This window comes from Platichthys flesus, chromosome 13 (assembly GCF_949316205.1).
Source record: "Platichthys flesus chromosome 13, fPlaFle2.1, whole genome shotgun sequence".
In the NCBI taxonomy this organism is placed as follows: domain Eukaryota; kingdom Metazoa; phylum Chordata; class Actinopteri; order Pleuronectiformes; family Pleuronectidae; genus Platichthys; species Platichthys flesus.
In genome coordinates this window covers 1296897-1315134 of record NC_084957.1, presented here as the reverse complement: position 1 = coordinate 1315134, position 18238 = coordinate 1296897, and the positions used below count along the sequence as shown (strand labels likewise).

Here is an 18238-nt window from a genome sequence, read left to right as displayed (position 1 = left end):
TGAGAACGTGAACGTCCGAGTCAGAAGCTCCAGATGTTTTCAGGAACTTTCCCTGTAGAATGTGTGTGACATGTCCTCATGAGTCCATGTGAGGAAGCAGCAGTCCACTGCTGCAGCTCCTCTCCTCAGCCTCTGTCTCAAACACCTGGTTTGAGTTCCTGTCGCTTTAAGAGAAAACACTGAAACATTTTCCAGAACAGCGACGATCAAAATGTGAAGGAACCAGAATGAAAACACGTTCATGAGTTTAGAAGCTGCTCACGAAGCGGTTTGAAAACCAGTCGACCACCTGGAGGTTCCTTCATGGATCAGACGGATTAACAGGCTGTTTCCTGAGAGTGGAGGCTGGAGCAGCCTGATCGAATCTGCTGGACGAACACTGATGTTCTAGTTCTTATCTTGAAACCACTGGAGAAGAAGCACGATGAGCTTCTTCTTAACACATCTGATGAAATCTATTAATGTGTGAATGAATCAGTTTCATGCTTTCACTGCCGGAGGAAGGAAGCGTCGTCTGTTCCTCTTTCACAAACCGACACTCGCTCACACTTCCTCTTCTCGTCTCCAGTGAACCGAAGCTTCACCGGGTCGTTTGAATCTCGTGAAGCAGCATCAGAAAACTGAGCCTCGCGGTTTAATGACCTCACACGAGGATCGGACCTGGAGCCGATCACAGACACAAACATCACATCCGTGTTTGATTCCTCAGCTGCTCTGGTCTCGATGTTGGTTTTTCATTCAGATGAAAACAGTTCCCCGCGGAGCAATGCATCATGGGGATGTTTAATGAGGCGTTGTGTGTCTGTGGTGCTGAAGGGATCAGGACTTCACACGGTGTGAGATCAGGACACGGAACAACAGGCGCCTCAGAATGTTGCACCAAAACCAGGGGGCACGGAGGAGATGAGAAGTCGGGATGTTTCCCTTTGAACCAGAAACTGAGCTTCTTCTGCTGCCGACCCACTTGGCTGCAAATGAGACGACTGAGGGACAGACGAGACGTCTCCAGCTCGTCTGTGAGGGAGGACAGACTCGTCTTCTCTATGTAACGATGCTCGTGTTGCAAGAGGAATAAACAAAGGTTTGTTTTTCAACGCGTGGTTTGAAGTAAATGATCTGGTTCGTCCTCTGGGGAACATGAATGTCCGTCAAAGGAACAACTGGTGGCACATGTGGATGTGGGCGGAGCAGGATTTAGAGAAAGTTGTGCTTTGTGTTTCTTGTTTGAAGTGAGACATTGTAATAATATTCTTTTGTTTATAAGTCAATAATAAAAACAAATATAAAAAGATAAACGTCCAAGGCCCAAAACAAGCTGAAAGCGCCACTGAAAATATAATGTCTGTTCAAACATGTTAACTTCATGTTTAAGAAGACGAATCAGTGAAGACTTCAAAAACCTGAAGCTGTGGAACAATAAAACATATTGAAGAAAACAGAGTGAAAGATTAAACTGTTCTCAGTATTGTTGGTTCATTAAACTGTAGCTGCTGTGATTTATTCTAATTAACACCTTATAACAGAGTCTCCTTCTAATTACCCTTAAATAACAGTTTAAATTAGTTAATTAAAAAATAAGACTTTCAAAATGATTTGTAAATTTTCTCTAATTTTAAGGAGCCAAAACAAATTCAGAGGTTTGGAAGTTTTTGTGTTTCGCTAAGAACTCAAACCTGATTTCAAGGCCAAAAGGTCAAACTGCACTAACATTCACACTCATCAAAGTCACAGATCCATGAATGATTCTGTGAGATCAGAGCAAATGGAAATAAAAATCTTCACAAGGTTAAAGAAAGTGAACAGATAACACGTCCTGGGATCAGTGGTGAAGTCTTACTGGTTTTCTTTGGGGAATTTTCCATGATTCCATGATTTGGGTGTTATTTCATATTCCTGCTGACAAACAAACCAACGAAGGAGAAAGAACAAGTGTGAAAGAATCCTCCTGAAGAAGTGGAGTCGAGCTGCAGATGTAAATAAAGACAGTTTTTGTTTATTGACGCATAAAACATCCTTCAAACAATAAACCCATTTCCAGGTTGAAGTCTCTGTACAACGCTTACTAAGCAGTTTATTTATATAGAAAACGTACGAGGGGCCGAGTTTAAAAATCACACAGCTCCTTCAAATTCAATGGCAGGTACTCTGGAAAAAAAATGACAGCATTCCATCAACAAATATTCTCAAGCAATAAATATGCATTTTATAAATAGTGTAAATTTACATCAAAATAAAAAAACACAACTGAAAGTTCACGCTTGTCTGTGTGCAACCCTTTGTTTCTGTGACTTGGCCGTTTGTGAACTGATTTCCACAGAAAAGTAAAGTGGGTGAAATGTTGTTAAGAAATGTGTCACTCATCTTTTCACATTACAAAACAGGTTTTAAATGTTTTCCTGACTGAGGAGGTGTCGGACAGAGACACCCGCTATGCTAATGACTCATCTGATGGGGGGGGGGGGGTCACACCCACAAACATAATCACAAAAAAATGGAAAAAGAAAAAGATCAAGTCAGTAGTCTTTGTGAAACTTCATATGTACAAAACTTTATTTCATCATTTTTCCTCTGGGATGTGTGTGAGTGTGATTGTGATTGTGTGTATATATGTGTGTGTGTTTTCTAATGAAGTCCAGCAGTAGAACAGTCTGGTCAAGACGACAGAAGGAGCTGCCGTCCCCCTCCAGGCCACCGGGGGGAGGCACACCCCTCTGGGCAGGTTGCATAGACACACAGCTTTCACGCAGCTGCCTTGTGGGGGAGCTACAGAGCGCAGTGGGAGGACTGCCGGCTTAACTTCCTGAATATCAGTTTCCGGAGAAGGTTCCGGTGAAAGTCCGATGTGGTTCCTCCTCTTAGCATCAAGAGGAAGACGGGAGGGGGCTCGCCTGCGGAGAGAAGAACAAACTGAGCTCGAGAAACGTCCTTCAGGTTTAAAACACAGTGTAAATAAAGATGGACAACACGTCTCGTCCTCCTGAGACATGTGGACATGACTCGTGATCTAGGAACGGTCTCCTATCAAATCAAAGATTCACTTTGTCCTTAGGAGCAAAGAAATTATCAAATTATCAATTAACTGATGCGCCCTAATGGAGGAGGTGGGGTTTATGACCTATGCTGCAGACAGCCACCAGGAGGCGACGGAGAAGCTTCACCATCACGTCGTCTGATTCAAACGGAGTCCTGGGATCGGACTCGTGAGTGTCGGACACTTACCAGTGTGAACTGGTCGTAAACCTGCATGAGGTCATCGTTCTTGTACTGCTCCAGCACCACGAAGTTGTCCAGGTTAGAGCTCCCCCTGCGGGCGCAGTCCTGGCAGTGCACCACGTACGTCTTCCTGCTGTTGCTCTCGCTGGTGACGAACAGGAGGTCGAACACCTCCACCTGAGCAGCGGAGAGACAGGGGGTGAGAAACAGGAAGCAGGAAGCCGAGCGGCAGCAGACAGGAAGTGAGAAGGTTCGGCTGGTACCTCGCAGATGCTGCAGTAGTGCGCCGGCTCGCTCTGCGTCCTCCCGTGCCAAACCAGTTCCTTCCCAGCAGCCAGGAGCAGCTCCCGCTGCATCTGACACTGCTTCAGAGTCCGTAACAAACAATACCTGACGCACAGAAACACACAACACACGTGAGTTCACAGACACACACACCAGCAGCACAGGAGTCCCAGAGGAGGTTGATTCTCACTTGATCATCTCAAAGAGCCGGTGGTCGGACACCTTGATGTTCCTCGCCATGTTCCAGGAGAGGTGGATCATGGGAACGATGGACTTGACGCTCTGCAGCTTGTTCCACTCGTAACGCTCCACCGCCAGTTTGTACTGATGAGCTGAGGAGACACGGAGGAACTCCTTCAGTTTGTGTTGAGGAGGCCGACGGACTCTTGCAGCAGCTTCTCATTGACAATAATATTAGGATATGATATTAAGACGATCTTCCTGTCACTCTGAGTTTGCTGCCCTTTTTTTTTTTCGCATAAAAATAAGTTATTTTTGATTTGAAATTAAAGCCAAAAGTTAAGTGAGCTCCCAAGAAACCCTACAGTTTCAGAGTTTGAATTTAGCGTCTAAAGTCTTCATGATAACACAGGTCTCAGAAACATTGGCCTCATGTTTTAAAGCTACTTTCCATTTTCATCTCAGTGTATTAATCTAAATATGAAACAAAGCAGAACAATGAGGGATTAGAACCAGTAAGACCAAACGTTCTGCAGGTTTTAAAAATCTGTTAAACTGTGAATCGAGGTCTGAAGATGTTCTTTATCTCAGCTCCAGCTCATCCCTCAGGTCCGACTCGGTCCGGTCCTCACCTGTGAGCGGTCCCACGTTCCAGGCGATGTTGTTGCACCAGCCGATGGCCTGAACCCAGTGGACGGTGCCGGTGTTGAGCCACACCAGGTCTCCTGGACGCTGGATGAAGCGGTAGACGGGCACGTTGGTCTCGTACAGGTCCTCCAGGTTCGGCCACCAGGAGCCCATCAGGAAGTTGATGTTGTTCCTGTGAAAAGGAGACGAGGGATTCAGCATCACGTCCCAACTTCAGCTGAGGAACTTACTGGGAGGTTACTGGTGCTGGAGACGTACCTTTCACAGTAGTCGTTGATGACGCCCCAGTAGGCCTCGGGGACAGCGAACCACTCGCAGTCACCAGGACCGATGTTGATGTTGACCGAGCAGAAGTTGTTGTTCTCTTGATGACCTGCAAAGAGCCGAGTTAACTGACAGAGTAAGAAGAGGCGCCAGCAGCTGCTGTGTGCTCGTGTGTGTTTGTGTGTGTTCGTGTGCGTTTGTGTTACCTGGCGTCCGGCTCCCTGGCACCTTCATGTAGAGCTGCACGGTGTTCATGCCCAGGATGGTGTGGCCCACGTGGCTGAGCAGGTTCCCGGCAGACACCACCCGGGAAAACGCCGGAAGCTTGGCCAGCTCCTGGAGCTGCTGCTTCCACCTGTGAGGTTCACGTGTTAGTGACAAACATTCAGACGTGAAGTTCATTCTGCAGCTGACCCCTCACTCACTTCTTTTCATCCGACAGGTCGATGTTGGTGCCGAACTTGAGGTGTTTGAATTGACCTTTCCGCCGCCGCATCGCACTGAGTCATGAGAACCATGGAGTTAGTGAGAGAAGATAAACTGAAACCTGATATATAAAAGACTCTAATGACAGAAGAAATGTTACCTGTCTGAGGAACCTGCCTCTGCGTCCATCTCCTTCTTCTTCTCGTTCTCCTCCTGGAACAAAATCACTAAGTCATTAAGTGGAAGTTCATTTATTCATCCATCACAGAAGTTTTAATAGAACTCCAGTTCAGTGTGTGTTGTGTGAGTCCGTCTTCACTGACCCGTAGAGACTCCTGGAAGGACGAGGCCTGGTACTGGGCGTACTTGATGATGGTGGTGTGTGAGCGGCTGCTCTCACAGCGCCACATCTTCCTGCTGCCGCTGGGGTCCCAGTTCTCATCGTTGGGCTGAGCTAACTGGGTCCGCACCTCCACCAGGTGGTCGGGGTTGGCCTCCACCAACGTCTTGGTGGAGAACAGGCCCAAGTCTGCAAGTGAGGGACGGAGAGAGAGAGAGAGAGAGAGAGAGAGAGAGAGAGAGAGAGAGAGAGAGAGAGAGAGAGAGAGAGAGAGAGAGAGAGAGAGAGAGAGAGAGAGAGAGAGAGAGAGAGAGAGAGAGAGAGAGAGAGAGAGAGAGAGAGAGAGAGAGAGAGAGAGAGAGAGAGAGAGAGAGAGAGAGAGAGAGAGAGAGAGAGAGAGAGAGAGAGAGAGAGAGAGCGAGAGAGAGAGAGAGAGAGAGAGAGAGAACAGAGCCAAGAGCGGAGAGAAGAATTTAATAAACCTGTTTAAAACATTTACTACGGAAAACTCTTTATATTCTATTCCCCCCCCAACCTCACAGCACATTAGAGGAAGGAGGTTGTGGCTGTTTGTTGTTAACATAATAAAACTTCCTACAAAGTAAAAGCAACAGGTCTCTCAGATTAAACTCTCACATTATGAGCAGATGTTCTCTGAACAGCAAACGCGTGCAGTAACGTTTCCCACTTGCAGGTGGTGCTGTTGTCATACATGTCAAACTCATCCACAGAACACACACACATATACAGGCACACACACACTCATGATCACACAATCACAGAGACACACCCACAGAGCCACGTGAGGAGAGTAACATCCAGTTCCTGCTGCTGCCGTGTCAGAAAGAACTCAATAAATAAAATAATAACTAAATAAAACTAGAACAATAAAAGTGAAATGACGGTGAAGCACTTCTTACCCAGTTTGAGAGCTCCGGCCAGTCCCCTGATGACGGTGACTGGGTTGGAGGGGTTGGTGCAGAACTGATGGAGCGGCGGGAAGAAGGCGTCCCTCTTGTTTTCGAGCTGCAGGTCAGACAGGAGACACAGGGAATGAGGAGCGACTCCAGACTCAGAGGAGAATCGACTCTGCTCCTACACTTTGCTGTACGTACATATATACTGGGGGTCGGAGGGTTGAGTTTGTCCTTTGGCAGCGGAGGAGATGGCGGGGGAGGGGGACGCGGCGGGGGACACTTGTCCAGGAGGACGCTGCTCGTGGACAGGCCGTTCTTCCCCAGGTACCTGCAGGTGAAACCAGGTCAGACAAACAGCTCCACGTGCACAAGACTCTTTACAGAAGCATCAGAGAACAACAGTTTCACTCCTCCACAGAGAAACAGCCTCACAGAGGAAAGAACTCACCTGCAGTCAAACTCATAACTGTTCAAAATATGGACGTTATGGATCAACTTTTACTTTTCAGACTTCTGAAGCACTTTGACACAAACGTCAGTCGAAGCTGAACATTCAGAGCTAATTTAAGACTTTGAGATAGAATCAGAGCTTCAGCAACGTGTCCGTCCACAGAGCTTCGTTCAGATCTTCATTAGGTTCAACTTGAGACGTCTTTAGGCCACAGACACACAAACTTAGAACTTGTTTCACAGTAAAACTACCACAGAATAAAAAGATTGAGATTGACAAGGATCTGGACAATGAAAACCAGATGTCACTATATGCAACAACAACTCCTGATATTAATAAATAAATTAATCCAGACAAGCAGGAGAAGGATGAATAAATGGATGAAAGCTAAATGAAAACTAAATTTCCCAGAAAGCCACTTACAGATTATAGTTTTGTCTAAAAAGCAGTTTTATCAAGTAAAATAATGCTTCAACAGCAGAAAAATAAAATCCACATAATACCTTAAAGCACTTGTAGTAAACCATCGTTGTTTTTTAAGACTTTCCGAACCTGCAGACAGGACGGAGGGAGAAGACGCTCGTTTCTAATTCATGTCTGAAGCTTTTCAAACCATCTGGAGAACGGGACCTTCAGAACATTGACCAACACGTCTGGTTCTGAGTTCATGTGAAGAATCCACACTGCTCAAACCAGAACAGATTCTTTGTTCCAACTGAATACTTCAACTCGCACCACTTGAAAGAAACTAAATGATCTGTTTTCATTGTGGTTCACGAGTTACGAGCAAACAATGTGAAGACTTTAAATTGACCTTGTGGTCACAGATTCCTCCAGCTCTGTTTCAAATATTCAAACTCATCCTGTGACTCGACTGCTCGTAAACATCTTCTGAAAAATCAGAAAAGTCAGTCAAAATCCAAGAAACTCAAACACAGCCCAAGATGGAATGAATCACGGCTCAGATAAAGAAATGATTTTATGTGTCTATCCAACGAGAGGAGGATGAACCTCAGCAGCTCAGCACAGGGTCACTCTGTCGGGAAATCTTCCATCTGAACTGAAGAACCAACACTCACTTCTACACGAGTCCATCTGCGTGCTAACGAGCAGATGAACCAGATCCAGTCACACTCGATACCACAGCTTCTGATTGGTTCATTGTTTGCTGTAATCTGTTTGTATCACAGCCACAGACAGTATACACAACCTTTTGAGTTGATTTTAAACAAACAAACACAATCTATACCCACACAGTCTTCACCCCCTCACCTGCAGGCTTTGAGGACTTCACTGGAGCTGGGGTAGATGGAGAACGAGGACCAGGGGGCAAGACCAGCAGGGGTGCTGTGTTTATGAGCTCCTCCAGGAGGCTCCAGCTTGATGGGGCTGTGGGAGTCCTCCAGCCCCGTCCCATTGAGCGTGGGCCCCTGGCTGCTGGTGGCGGACGGGCTGTTAAGGCAGGAGAGGCTGTTGGTGGCGTGAGGGTCTGCAGAGCGAGGGGAGGGCGTAGCCGTGGCTGACGGTGGCGAGGACGCCACTGAAAGCTCCGATGTCTTCTTGGCGGCACCGTGGAGACCCGGGTGGACGTTGTTGAGTTTCTCTGACGAAGGCCCGGCGTGGTTCCTGTGGTTATTGTTGTCGTCATTACTGGTAGTATTGGCTTTTCCCTTTAGCAAGGCTGAGAGCTGAGGATTGTCTGAACTGAGCACGCCGGGGGCAGGAGAGCCGGGCTGAGACGGGCCGGTGGAGCTGTCCGTCACCCGCGGCTGGACGTGATTAGTCGATCCCTGCGCGGGGGTTGTGCTGGGACTAAGGGGCGTCCCTGCAGAATGCCTGACGGCGGCCTCCGGACCTGATGGCACAGTAGCAGCCGAGGTGCTGCTGCCGTTGCTGCCCCCTGAAGGCGTGGTGTCTTTGGTGTGGACCCCTGAGGTAGAAGTGGAGTGGGGAGGCGAGGAAAAGTGGTTGGGTGTGGTCTGGGGGGAGGTGGGGGACAACGAGGAGGCTGAGGAGGAGACAGTGCAGAGCCCAGAGGAATGTCCAACCTGATTCAGAATGCCAGAGGAAGAGAACGAGGTCTGAGGGGAGGAGGAGGAGGAAGAGAAAGGGGGTTCTCCATTGGGACCCGCCGAATGTGAACCTGGACCTTTTTGAAGCCCCTGGACAGAGAGGATGAGACATTATTAAAGGTTTGTTAAGAACTAATGAAACGTTTCCATTAAACAGAAGAAAGATCAGCAGGAGAACCAGGTGGTACCTGAGTGGTAGTGTTGCGCTGCTGGCTCCTCCATGTCTCGTCTGCGTGACTGGGACTACTGGTCGTGCTGCTGGTGCTGGGGTGACTGGCGGCTGTGCAGTGGTGAGGTAGAGAGTTCTGCTGCGGGTAAGGCACGTTTCCGTTGCTCGCGCCGACACCTCCAAGTCCCGGGGTGTGATTTCTGTCCAGGTGTCCCAGCGGCCCCGCCGACGGACTCGAAGAGCAGGATCCGTTGGCTGTGGCCGGGGGGGCCGTGTGGTTGAGAGGGGAGGCGCGGGGGAGGTCTGCGTGGTGATGAGAGGGATCAGCCGACGGGCCGTTGGGGACACTGGGCCGAGGTGGGCCACCCGCCGCCTGCTGCCTCGTCTGAGAGAGAGAAGAAGACAGATTCAGATCAAACTCTGCTTTCACTGTGCTGCTGTGTTGTTGTTGGGTGGGTGGGGGGGGGGGGGGGGGGGGTGTTCACCTGCTGCTGGTGCTGCTGCATGAGAGTGAACTGGTTCTCCAGCTGTTCCAGCATCTGCACCTGGGGGGGCTTGAGGCTCGCTCGGTTGGTCCGCAGGTGATCCAGGAGCTGCCACCGGAGAGAGGTTACAAACAGATCATGATCCTGGTTCTCAAAGGCTGGAAGGAGCTAGTTGTTGTATTTTCACTTCAATCTTAAATTTGTTATTACTGACATTAAAAAAAAGAAAATCGGTGCTTTAATCAATAATCCATCAGGAACAAATTGGGCTCCTGACTTCAGAGAGACCTCGGACTGATCCAGGATCTGCAGTACTAATTAATCTGATGACATTTTATCTTGTCCTCAAGATGAAAATGAATTTCTGAGAAGGGTCAAGTTACGGTGGTTATCTGAAGAGGCCTGTTCTGAGTTGTAATGTAGGAACACATGGAAACCAGCTTCTACATCAGATGGTGAACCTCCTACAGACGTGCTGCTCCCCCTCACCTGGAGCTTCTGTGGCGTCAGGTACCAGCCGGGGATCTGCTGCTGATCGGTGCTGTTGGCCCACGAGTCTGCGACGCTCTGAAGGTGAGACAGAAAGAACAGGTCTGAGGTCAGCGCTCATCTTCGTGTCAGCCAGTGGAAACGTGGAGTTCCTGTTCTCAGCCGTACCTTGGCGGGGCTGGCAGTGCGTTTCCTCTTGGCCGGACTGGCCTGTGGGTCTGTGTGGTTACTGGCCGACTGGCCTCCCTCCCCCTTGCAGGCCTAACGAATCCAGCACAGAGACACAGTTTGTGACGACTCGCTGAACCAACAACCATCGGCAGAGCTTCAAGTCATTCACACAAACACTAAACGAGCCCTGATGAAGTGACTCAAAAGGGAAAAACAGCAAATTCAAACTTTTCTCCAAAAAACACAGAATTCACTACATTGACATGCAAAACGATCTGAGCATTTCAATATGTCATTTCTGAAAATACTCTGATTAAAAGGTCTAAACTGTGATCACCTCAATCTGGTGGGGTTGATTAAGGTGATCAGGTCATAATCAGAGTATTCATGCTGCGTTTAAGATGAGACCTAATGAATAATTAGGGTTTCTTAGACGGCAACACTTCATTAAATCTGTGTCGGTGTTTCCAGATAAAACACTAAAGATAAAAACCTAAAACCTGCTTCTACATGTGAAAGGTTTGTGTTTGGTGGAGCACAGATCGAGATGTTTCACTGAAATGATTCATAGCTGATGTCACTCGAGTAGCCAGAGCTGCATGAGACGGGAAAAATACGACCAAATAAAAGTGATGTGTTGATGGGGGTGAGGTGGGTGGGGGGGTATTTTCAGGTACACGTCTGAGATTTGTCTCATTTTCAAAAGAGGGATTTGACAAATACAAAAGATCATTTAAACAGGAACACTTGAAATGCTTGCTCTGATGCTTCTTAAGGTGATGCAGCCATTAAGCGGTTTCAGCCTCGCAGTTTGCCAAGTGTTGCATCGACTCTTATGAGTTATGGGACAGAATGAGCAGCTCTGCAGCATCACTGAATTATCTCAAATGATCTCGTTGGATCAACACTATGAAGATCAACTATGCTCCAGTAATAGATCACAGCAGTGTACTGTCGGGCCTCGCTCCAATTCCCTCAGACGGTTTCCTCTGTGCTTCAGTCCTCAGCTTCATGCTGGAGGAATGAGTGGACACCAGAATTATGGAAATACACGTTTTTTTCTGATAGAACCCCTGAAGGCGTCGGAGCGAGGCCTCGGCTGTAACAGCTCTTATAGATTTATGGTTCAGAAAGTTTCCAAGAGGCCGGAGACTCTTGCATAAGCTGGATCTCACCTGCTGTGCCTGTGCAGTGTTCAAGGCCCCCTGCCTGGACGTGAGCTCAGCAGGAATGGGTAGGCTCCATGCCTCCTCAATACTAGGAAGCATTTTACTCTTATTCTGCAGACTACCTGGCTGTGGGTTACACAACTGAGCCTAGGAGAAATTGTGTAAGACACAAACTTTAGTGCTGAGCTTGGGTTGAACAGGAAAGTCAAACTACAAAACTACGGTGGCGTTCTAGGCAACTGTATACAGAATAAAACAGAAATGTAAAATGCAATGAAAGTATGCTTTGCAATTACCAGTGAGAGAAATGTGTTTCAAGACATCAATATGAATCTTTATTCATATCTCGGTGGTCAGAAATCAAAATGACAAAAGCACAATCTGCATTTAAACAGCCGATTGCTTTGGCAATGCTTGGCAATAACACAGCACTTATCGACACACGTACTACACAACATCTAACACACAGGGCAGGGTGCTGGGTAGTAACCGCCGGCCCTACCTGCAGTAGCTTGATGCGCTGTGTGAGCGCGGCCGTGTTGAGGCAGGCCCGGCTGCGCGTGGCGTTCAGGTAGCACTTGATGGCGTCGTGCGGCTGGCCGCAGGACTCATAGAGCGTGCCCAGGTCCATCCAGGCAGCGGCGTGGCTGTGGTCCAGTTGAACAGCGCAGATGTAGGCCTGCAGTGCGTCCATAGGCTGGTTCTGCTGCTGGTACAGCACCCTGGAGCAGAGGCACAGAGGGGGGGGGGGGGTTTCTTGCCATTCTCCAGGATTTTGCGTTATATCTTTGAGCGATCTCAGGCTCCCACAGGACACGACCCCCCCTTCATACGTCTATTTATATCCTCCCTCGCCCTCCTACTGCTGCGTTATCTCCCCTCTCCTCATGTCCTCTGTCGCACTGCAGCTGCTGCATCTCAGAGGCTTCCTGAGAGCCACGAGGCCCGAGCACTAAACACCTCGGGTCAGATGAGAGGCTATAAACCAGCTATTTGTCCCTCCCTGGGACTTTACAGACGTTCACCTCTCTGCTTGTGACCTCAGTTTAACAACCCAGTGCAGGTTCTGCTCTTACCCTATGGAGCACCAGGTGTCAGCACTGGCCTCAGACTTGTCAATGGACTGGCGGTAGGAGATGAAGGCATCCTGCACCTTCCCAATACTGGAGTAGCACCTGAGAAGGAGGAAGAGAGGTGGAATCATCAGCTCTCACGTGGAGTCACAAAGAGACAATACAACTTTACTGATCTGAAATGAATTATAATACATATGTAAATCATACCCTGAGCCAGCTGCCAATCTGACAGCTGAGAGTTTACTATTGTCCACAGATCATTTCACACTCGATTTCTTTAGGGAAACTTTTACTCTGTTTCTTTACTTTCACTTTGTTAGAACTCTGACGACAGCTTTACTTTAACGAGCTGTGTCCTTAACAAGCAGCAGCTGCTCGGTTAACTGTCCCTCAGGCTGCACTAATCACACACACACACACACACACATTAAACCAGTTCAACTAACCAGTTACTGCGGGAGCTAAAAACCCAGTGTTGCAACTCTGGAAAGTGTCTGGACATTGTTCTTCAATAGAGAATAGAGAAGCGATTCACAGGCTAATGGATCTATTTGTATTCTTCCAGTTTCAGGTCCGTCGCTGTGAATCGGGACTTTCTCCGGCTGTACTCTCATCACCTCACTCTGACCTGTTCTGGGCTTTTCTCAAGGGGAAGTGGGAGGAAAGGTTCCAGAAAATGTCTGGAGCAACTGTCTTAAGTAGTTGCATCCTCAGATACAGCCCCTCCAGAAGGGGCCAGAAAACAGCTTTAAACAGGTGGAGGTATTGAAAAGGTGGGATGTCAGATTGTATGTGTAGGTTCCTAAACTGCAGGGTGATGTTGTGCAGCTCATTGGAGAAAGGTAATTCTTGTTTATCAGGACGTTCAGGCTGAACCAGGTTGGTGTGAACGGCTGATGTCACATCAACACTAACCCACACCGACAGAACGTGACTGCTCAGGATGTAGCCGAGCCTCGCTAGCACCTAGAAGGACGCCGTGGACCTCGGGGGGGCGTCTGTCAATCCGCTCCAGTGCCTGGGAGCATTCAGTCGGTGTTTGCCCTCAGGAGAAACAGCTGCTCAGAAACAGGAGTGTGTGGCGTGGATCACGTGCCTCCACTTGGCATGTCGAGCTTTTATCATCCAAAGACTCATGTAGCCAAGATGACTGTCACAGCACGATGGCAGATGGCTCTTAGTTAAACAAACAGTCGAACCAGGACTCACACAAGTGTCCGGTTGGTGTCTCGCGATGTAAAACACACAAAACACTCGTTCCTCTTACCTGCCGAGGAAGTACCAGGACTGGCCAGAGTTCGGGTCGGCTTCTAAAGACTTCTGCAGACACTGGATAGCATAGCTGTCCTTGGTGCCTTTATCCCCGAGCTGCTCCACCGTGTGATGCATCCAGCCTGGAGGAGCAGAGCAGAGCGATCAGGGATCACAGCGAACATCTGGAACTAGAACAGCTGCTCCAGAAAGAAGCCGTCACAGGGAGAGCACAGCAGCGTGGAGTCGAGAACCTGAATCCTCCAATCAGAGGAGAAGACGACTGACTTGAGTGCAAACAGACAAATGGAGTTTCCACTCAGAGCCGTCTAATGAAGGAAGGAACACGAGAGGCAGACAAAGAGGGGGGGAGGGGGCGTTCACACACACACACACTAACGCAAACAAGCAGTTTACAACAAATCACAGGCGACCGCACACCACCCTGTACACCTGAGACAAACTCCACAGGTCCCCATGACAACCCCAGCGACCTAGACTGGGAGTGGTTTTACAACTGGGTGAGTGGGTGGGGGGTGGGGGTGGGGGGGTCGTCTGCACTGCGGAGAGCTAGAAAATGGAAATCTCTCTCTCCCTCGCTCTCTCTCTCTCTCTCTCTCTGCATTCACACAGAAACTTTCTGATGAAGACAGTCAAAGTTAATATTACCATAATCAACCTTTCTTAAAACACATGTTAGAAGCTTGTGGATAATAAATCAATCCCCACATGATGGATGCAGATTGTTTTAACCTCAGTCACACATTCAACCCTGGAAACTAATTGATCAGTACGTTGACAGTGAGAATCATGTAACCTCACTGTGATGATGAGACAATGGGATTTCATAAAAACAATTAACCCTTAATAATATCATTACAAAGACAACAAACTCCAGGCACCTACCGTGAGTGAAGAGCACTAAACTGCTGCTACACAACTATCACCACTGCGCTGACACACAACGTCTACTTTCTCCTGAGCAGCTCAAACACTCAGTTGGATTCTTCTATGATTCTATTTTCTTAAACTTAATCATAAAACTGGTTAATCTGAATTGTCATGACGCATCCCATAGACATTTCTCAGCTTCTTCTTGACACTTAAGAACCATGAATCAGCACGTTTGTCTATAAATAGATTAAAGATAAACATCTGTTCAACGATCATTCAGCTCTATTCTGAATGATCTAAAGACAGATGAGCTGATCTTTCAACCTCAGAACTAACTGGGTGATGTAGAGCAGTTTCCAGTAAACTGTGTCTCTGACCATGACCCATTATAGATATTACTCATCTGAAGGACTAACCCTGTCCATTGTCCCATGAGATTCTGACTGTTACACACATGTCAGGCCATCTTCTTCTTCACATTGCCTCATACTTGCTACGGAGACATCTTCAACGGTTGTGTGAATAAAAATGTGAACTTTTTAAATTCCCTCCAATCCAGAGCGACGTCACAATGTTTCTGTGGCTCTGCTTAATCAACTCTGATCCTCACAAGTACACCCCCGCGACATCGTTTTCAATTTGCGTGCACGTGCCTGCACCAACCCCGTGTGGGGGAAGGGAACGAGAGGAACACAATGCTCTTCTGCTTGCAACACACACACACACACACACACAAACTCACACTGGGTAAAACAGGTAGAAAGTTGCTAGACACTGATTTTTGTGACCTGAGAATGAATTTCACTGAATAAAGTTCACAGCCTGATGCACACACCATCACCAGCAGTGTGAAAGAAGTTTGATCATCTCATCGCCACACAAAGTACTAAATGACCAGAAGTGAAATCAAGCTGAGGTGGTGAGCGGTCGCACTGGGAGCATGAAGACACTGAGCAGCAGTCACTCACCCAGTTGTTGCAGTGTTGTCGCCTTCACCTGCGCAGGAAGATCTTCTGTCTGCAGCAGACTTTCATACGCTTCTTTCGCCGCTCTGTATTTCTTCTGTGAGACGGAATGACAGGGGGAGGAAAACCGAAAAGAAGGAGGGAGAGACGGAGAAGAGGTTGTTTGAGCCAGACAGGACGGTCCAGTGTGTTTTATGGTTCTAACTGGACAGACACAAAGAGTCTTAAGACCTCCTCACACTCGTAATGACCAGCCAGACGAGCACACAAACACACACACACACACACACACAGACAGACACACACGGGGGAGGGTCAGCGTGGAAGAGGACAGGCCAGACTCAACACGTCTGGCAGCTTTAAGTGTTTCTGCTGCACTCCTCTGTCTGTGTGTGTGTGCATGCATTTGTGTGTGTGTATGTGTGATTGTGTGTGTGTGTCCACTGCAACACACGCTTTGTGTTTTGGGAAACCTGAGCTGCCTGGTCTAAGGTGAGGCCACTGTTTGTTTTAACTTGGCGACCTCATTGACCTGCGGTCTGTTAATAGTACATGGAGAGGTGTGTGTCCTTGTGAGTCTGTGTATGCGTGTGTGTTTGTGTGTATATGTGCAGACTTGGGCAGTAAGCCAGATAATATTACTTGGTTTCAAATGAGGTGAATCTTACAATAAAAGGCCTCATTTCAATCCTCTCACTCAGGGATTAGTCCACACACCTGTCGTGCTGCAGTAACTCCACGAGCTAGCATCAGCTGCTAGCCTGTGGGTGAGGAGTGTGTGTGTGAGGAGTGTGTGTGTGAGGAGTGTGTGTGTGAGGAGGAGTGTTCACTTTGCTTCAGTCTGAAGAAATGTGTTAACGTTCATCACTGACACGTTCAATACATTTCTGTCTGCCTATTTTTTTAAATAACTTGCATTCTTTCTGTCGACTACATTAACACAAGGAAGGTGTTCATGAGACATCTGTGATGTGTAGTAACACAATATATCCTGGGTTACTACACGCTGCATGCACACTGCTAACCCATAACCCACTAACGCACACTGCTAACCCATAACCCACTAACGCACACTGCTAACACATAACCCACTATCACACGGTCAATGATCTCTTATCAGCTCATCTCGTCTCACCACCCCCATCACACACAGACAGACACACACACACAGTCTGGCACTGGACTTCCTGTCTACACACAATAAAGACACCTCGGGTTACGCACTGACACTTGGGACGTATAAATGACAGAGGGTCTGAGTGGTTCCTTCCTGCGTCGACTAATGATTGTCATGAAGCAGAGCCAGACAACAGCAGTAACACAACTGATCGTCTGTTTGACTCATGAGTCGTTTAAAGACACTCGGCTTTAGAGACACAACAGAAGAGGACATCCTCCGGAGCCGTGTTTATCTTCAGACGACAGTTTGGAGTGAAACAATAACTTTACTCGCTGTCACTTTACAATATGTTGTTTTGATATCAGGAAAACGCAGACGGACAAACCACACTGGCAACAACTAGTTTGTCTTTTTAACCGTGTGTGTTTGTTTGTCAGCAGGATTACACAAAAACTACTGAACAGAAATCCAGGGATCTTGGTCGGGCCGAGAGAGAACCCATTAGACGTTGGATCCAAACAAACATGTGGATGTGGTGACGTTCGATGTGGTTTGTAAGGACTGTTTGTTTGAGGTATGAACTGTACGGTTGGTCATAATGAATTGAACAACAGATGCTATCAAAGAAACCGCAGCATCAGCTCTGTGCTGTTTCTAAACACATCTCTCACATGCAGCCGCTCAGTGACACTGTGACAGAACAGGGCTTCTGCCCGCGGAGTCAAACTGATCCTGAAGCTGGTTTAAGGTCAAACAGTTGCATCAGACTAATCTCAACCTATCAGCAGGATGATAACTGCAGAGAAGAGGACTTCTTACCTGGATCTCATACAAATGAGCGATGTGAAACTGAACTGTGGAGAAAGAAGCAGAGGAGAGAATAATTAGGTTTTTCATATTCAATCCGTGATATTACAGATTCATTGAGATGGGCAGACTGCAAACAGTATGGAAGACAGATGGGTGGGAGGGAGGGGGGGGGGGGGCACAGTGTGTATGTGCTATGTGCTCGCTCGCCCTCCCTCCCTCGCTCTCCTTCTGCTGTCTCCTAGGCAACCCGTCTTGGGCAGAGGAAAAATTACTGTAGAAATATTCCTGTGGCTTTTCTATATCTGCTTTCTGCTGCTACACGTAATGTAAAGCTGTGTTGTGTTGGGTGGGCAGACCACGGCTGGTTCCCCCCCCCCGGTCAGTGCAGCAGCTCTACTTACTTTCAGCTTTGGACAAAGTGCAGAGAGTGGAGTCGATCAAAGCCAGCTGAAAATGCTGCGGAGAAGAGGAGAAGAACTTCATGAGGAACGAAGATTATCAGGTTAATAATGCAAACAGTGATTGACTAGATGAATACATTTAACTCCTCGTGGTAATGACAGGTCTCAGATGATAAAGTAATAAATAACTGGAAAGTCTTGATGCTTCGAAGCAAAATTAATCTGCAGAAACCTGCTTTTTACAAAAAAAAGCCCGACAGATCTACAACACGCCATGAATGAACCCTGGTGACCGTAACTTGAGAGATGCATTGATAGCTGAGAGAGGGGGGGTGGGGGGGGGGGGGGGCTGCTCTCCAGCCTCCCCACCGTCCTGCTGTCCAACCAGAGGACAAAGGCTCAGGAAAGAGACTCTGATATCTGGTTCTATTAACAGCGTCCT

At 47.9% G+C, this 18238-nt stretch overlaps 1 protein-coding gene across 1 annotated transcript in view; it reads right to left on the bottom strand.

Annotated features, from left to right (window-relative positions):
• Positions 1 to 1973: 1973 nt before the first annotated feature.
• kdm6a (lysine (K)-specific demethylase 6A) overlaps positions 1974 to 18238 on the bottom strand; it is a 29899-nt gene continuing 13634 nt past the window's right edge. The window contains exons 7-30 of the mRNA XM_062402174.1: positions 17797 to 17851; positions 17405 to 17439; positions 15469 to 15562; positions 13623 to 13749; positions 12356 to 12454; positions 11782 to 12001; positions 11286 to 11426; positions 10108 to 10200; positions 9940 to 10017; positions 9451 to 9558; positions 8985 to 9350; positions 8003 to 8886; positions 6472 to 6607; positions 6277 to 6382; positions 5340 to 5545; positions 5177 to 5229; positions 5016 to 5090; positions 4797 to 4945; positions 4585 to 4699; positions 4311 to 4498; positions 3689 to 3830; positions 3477 to 3603; positions 3220 to 3390; positions 1974 to 2888 (exon numbers count right to left, since the gene is read on the bottom strand). Of these exons, the coding sequence (XP_062258158.1) occupies positions 2862 to 2888; positions 3220 to 3390; positions 3477 to 3603; positions 3689 to 3830; positions 4311 to 4498; positions 4585 to 4699; positions 4797 to 4945; positions 5016 to 5090; positions 5177 to 5229; positions 5340 to 5545; positions 6277 to 6382; positions 6472 to 6607; positions 8003 to 8886; positions 8985 to 9350; positions 9451 to 9558; positions 9940 to 10017; positions 10108 to 10200; positions 11286 to 11426; positions 11782 to 12001; positions 12356 to 12454; positions 13623 to 13749; positions 15469 to 15562; positions 17405 to 17439; positions 17797 to 17851 (3795 nt within the window). The 3' untranslated portion in view covers positions 1974 to 2861. The remainder of the gene's footprint in view (positions 2889 to 3219; positions 3391 to 3476; positions 3604 to 3688; positions 3831 to 4310; positions 4499 to 4584; positions 4700 to 4796; positions 4946 to 5015; positions 5091 to 5176; positions 5230 to 5339; positions 5546 to 6276; positions 6383 to 6471; positions 6608 to 8002; positions 8887 to 8984; positions 9351 to 9450; positions 9559 to 9939; positions 10018 to 10107; positions 10201 to 11285; positions 11427 to 11781; positions 12002 to 12355; positions 12455 to 13622; positions 13750 to 15468; positions 15563 to 17404; positions 17440 to 17796; positions 17852 to 18238) is intronic.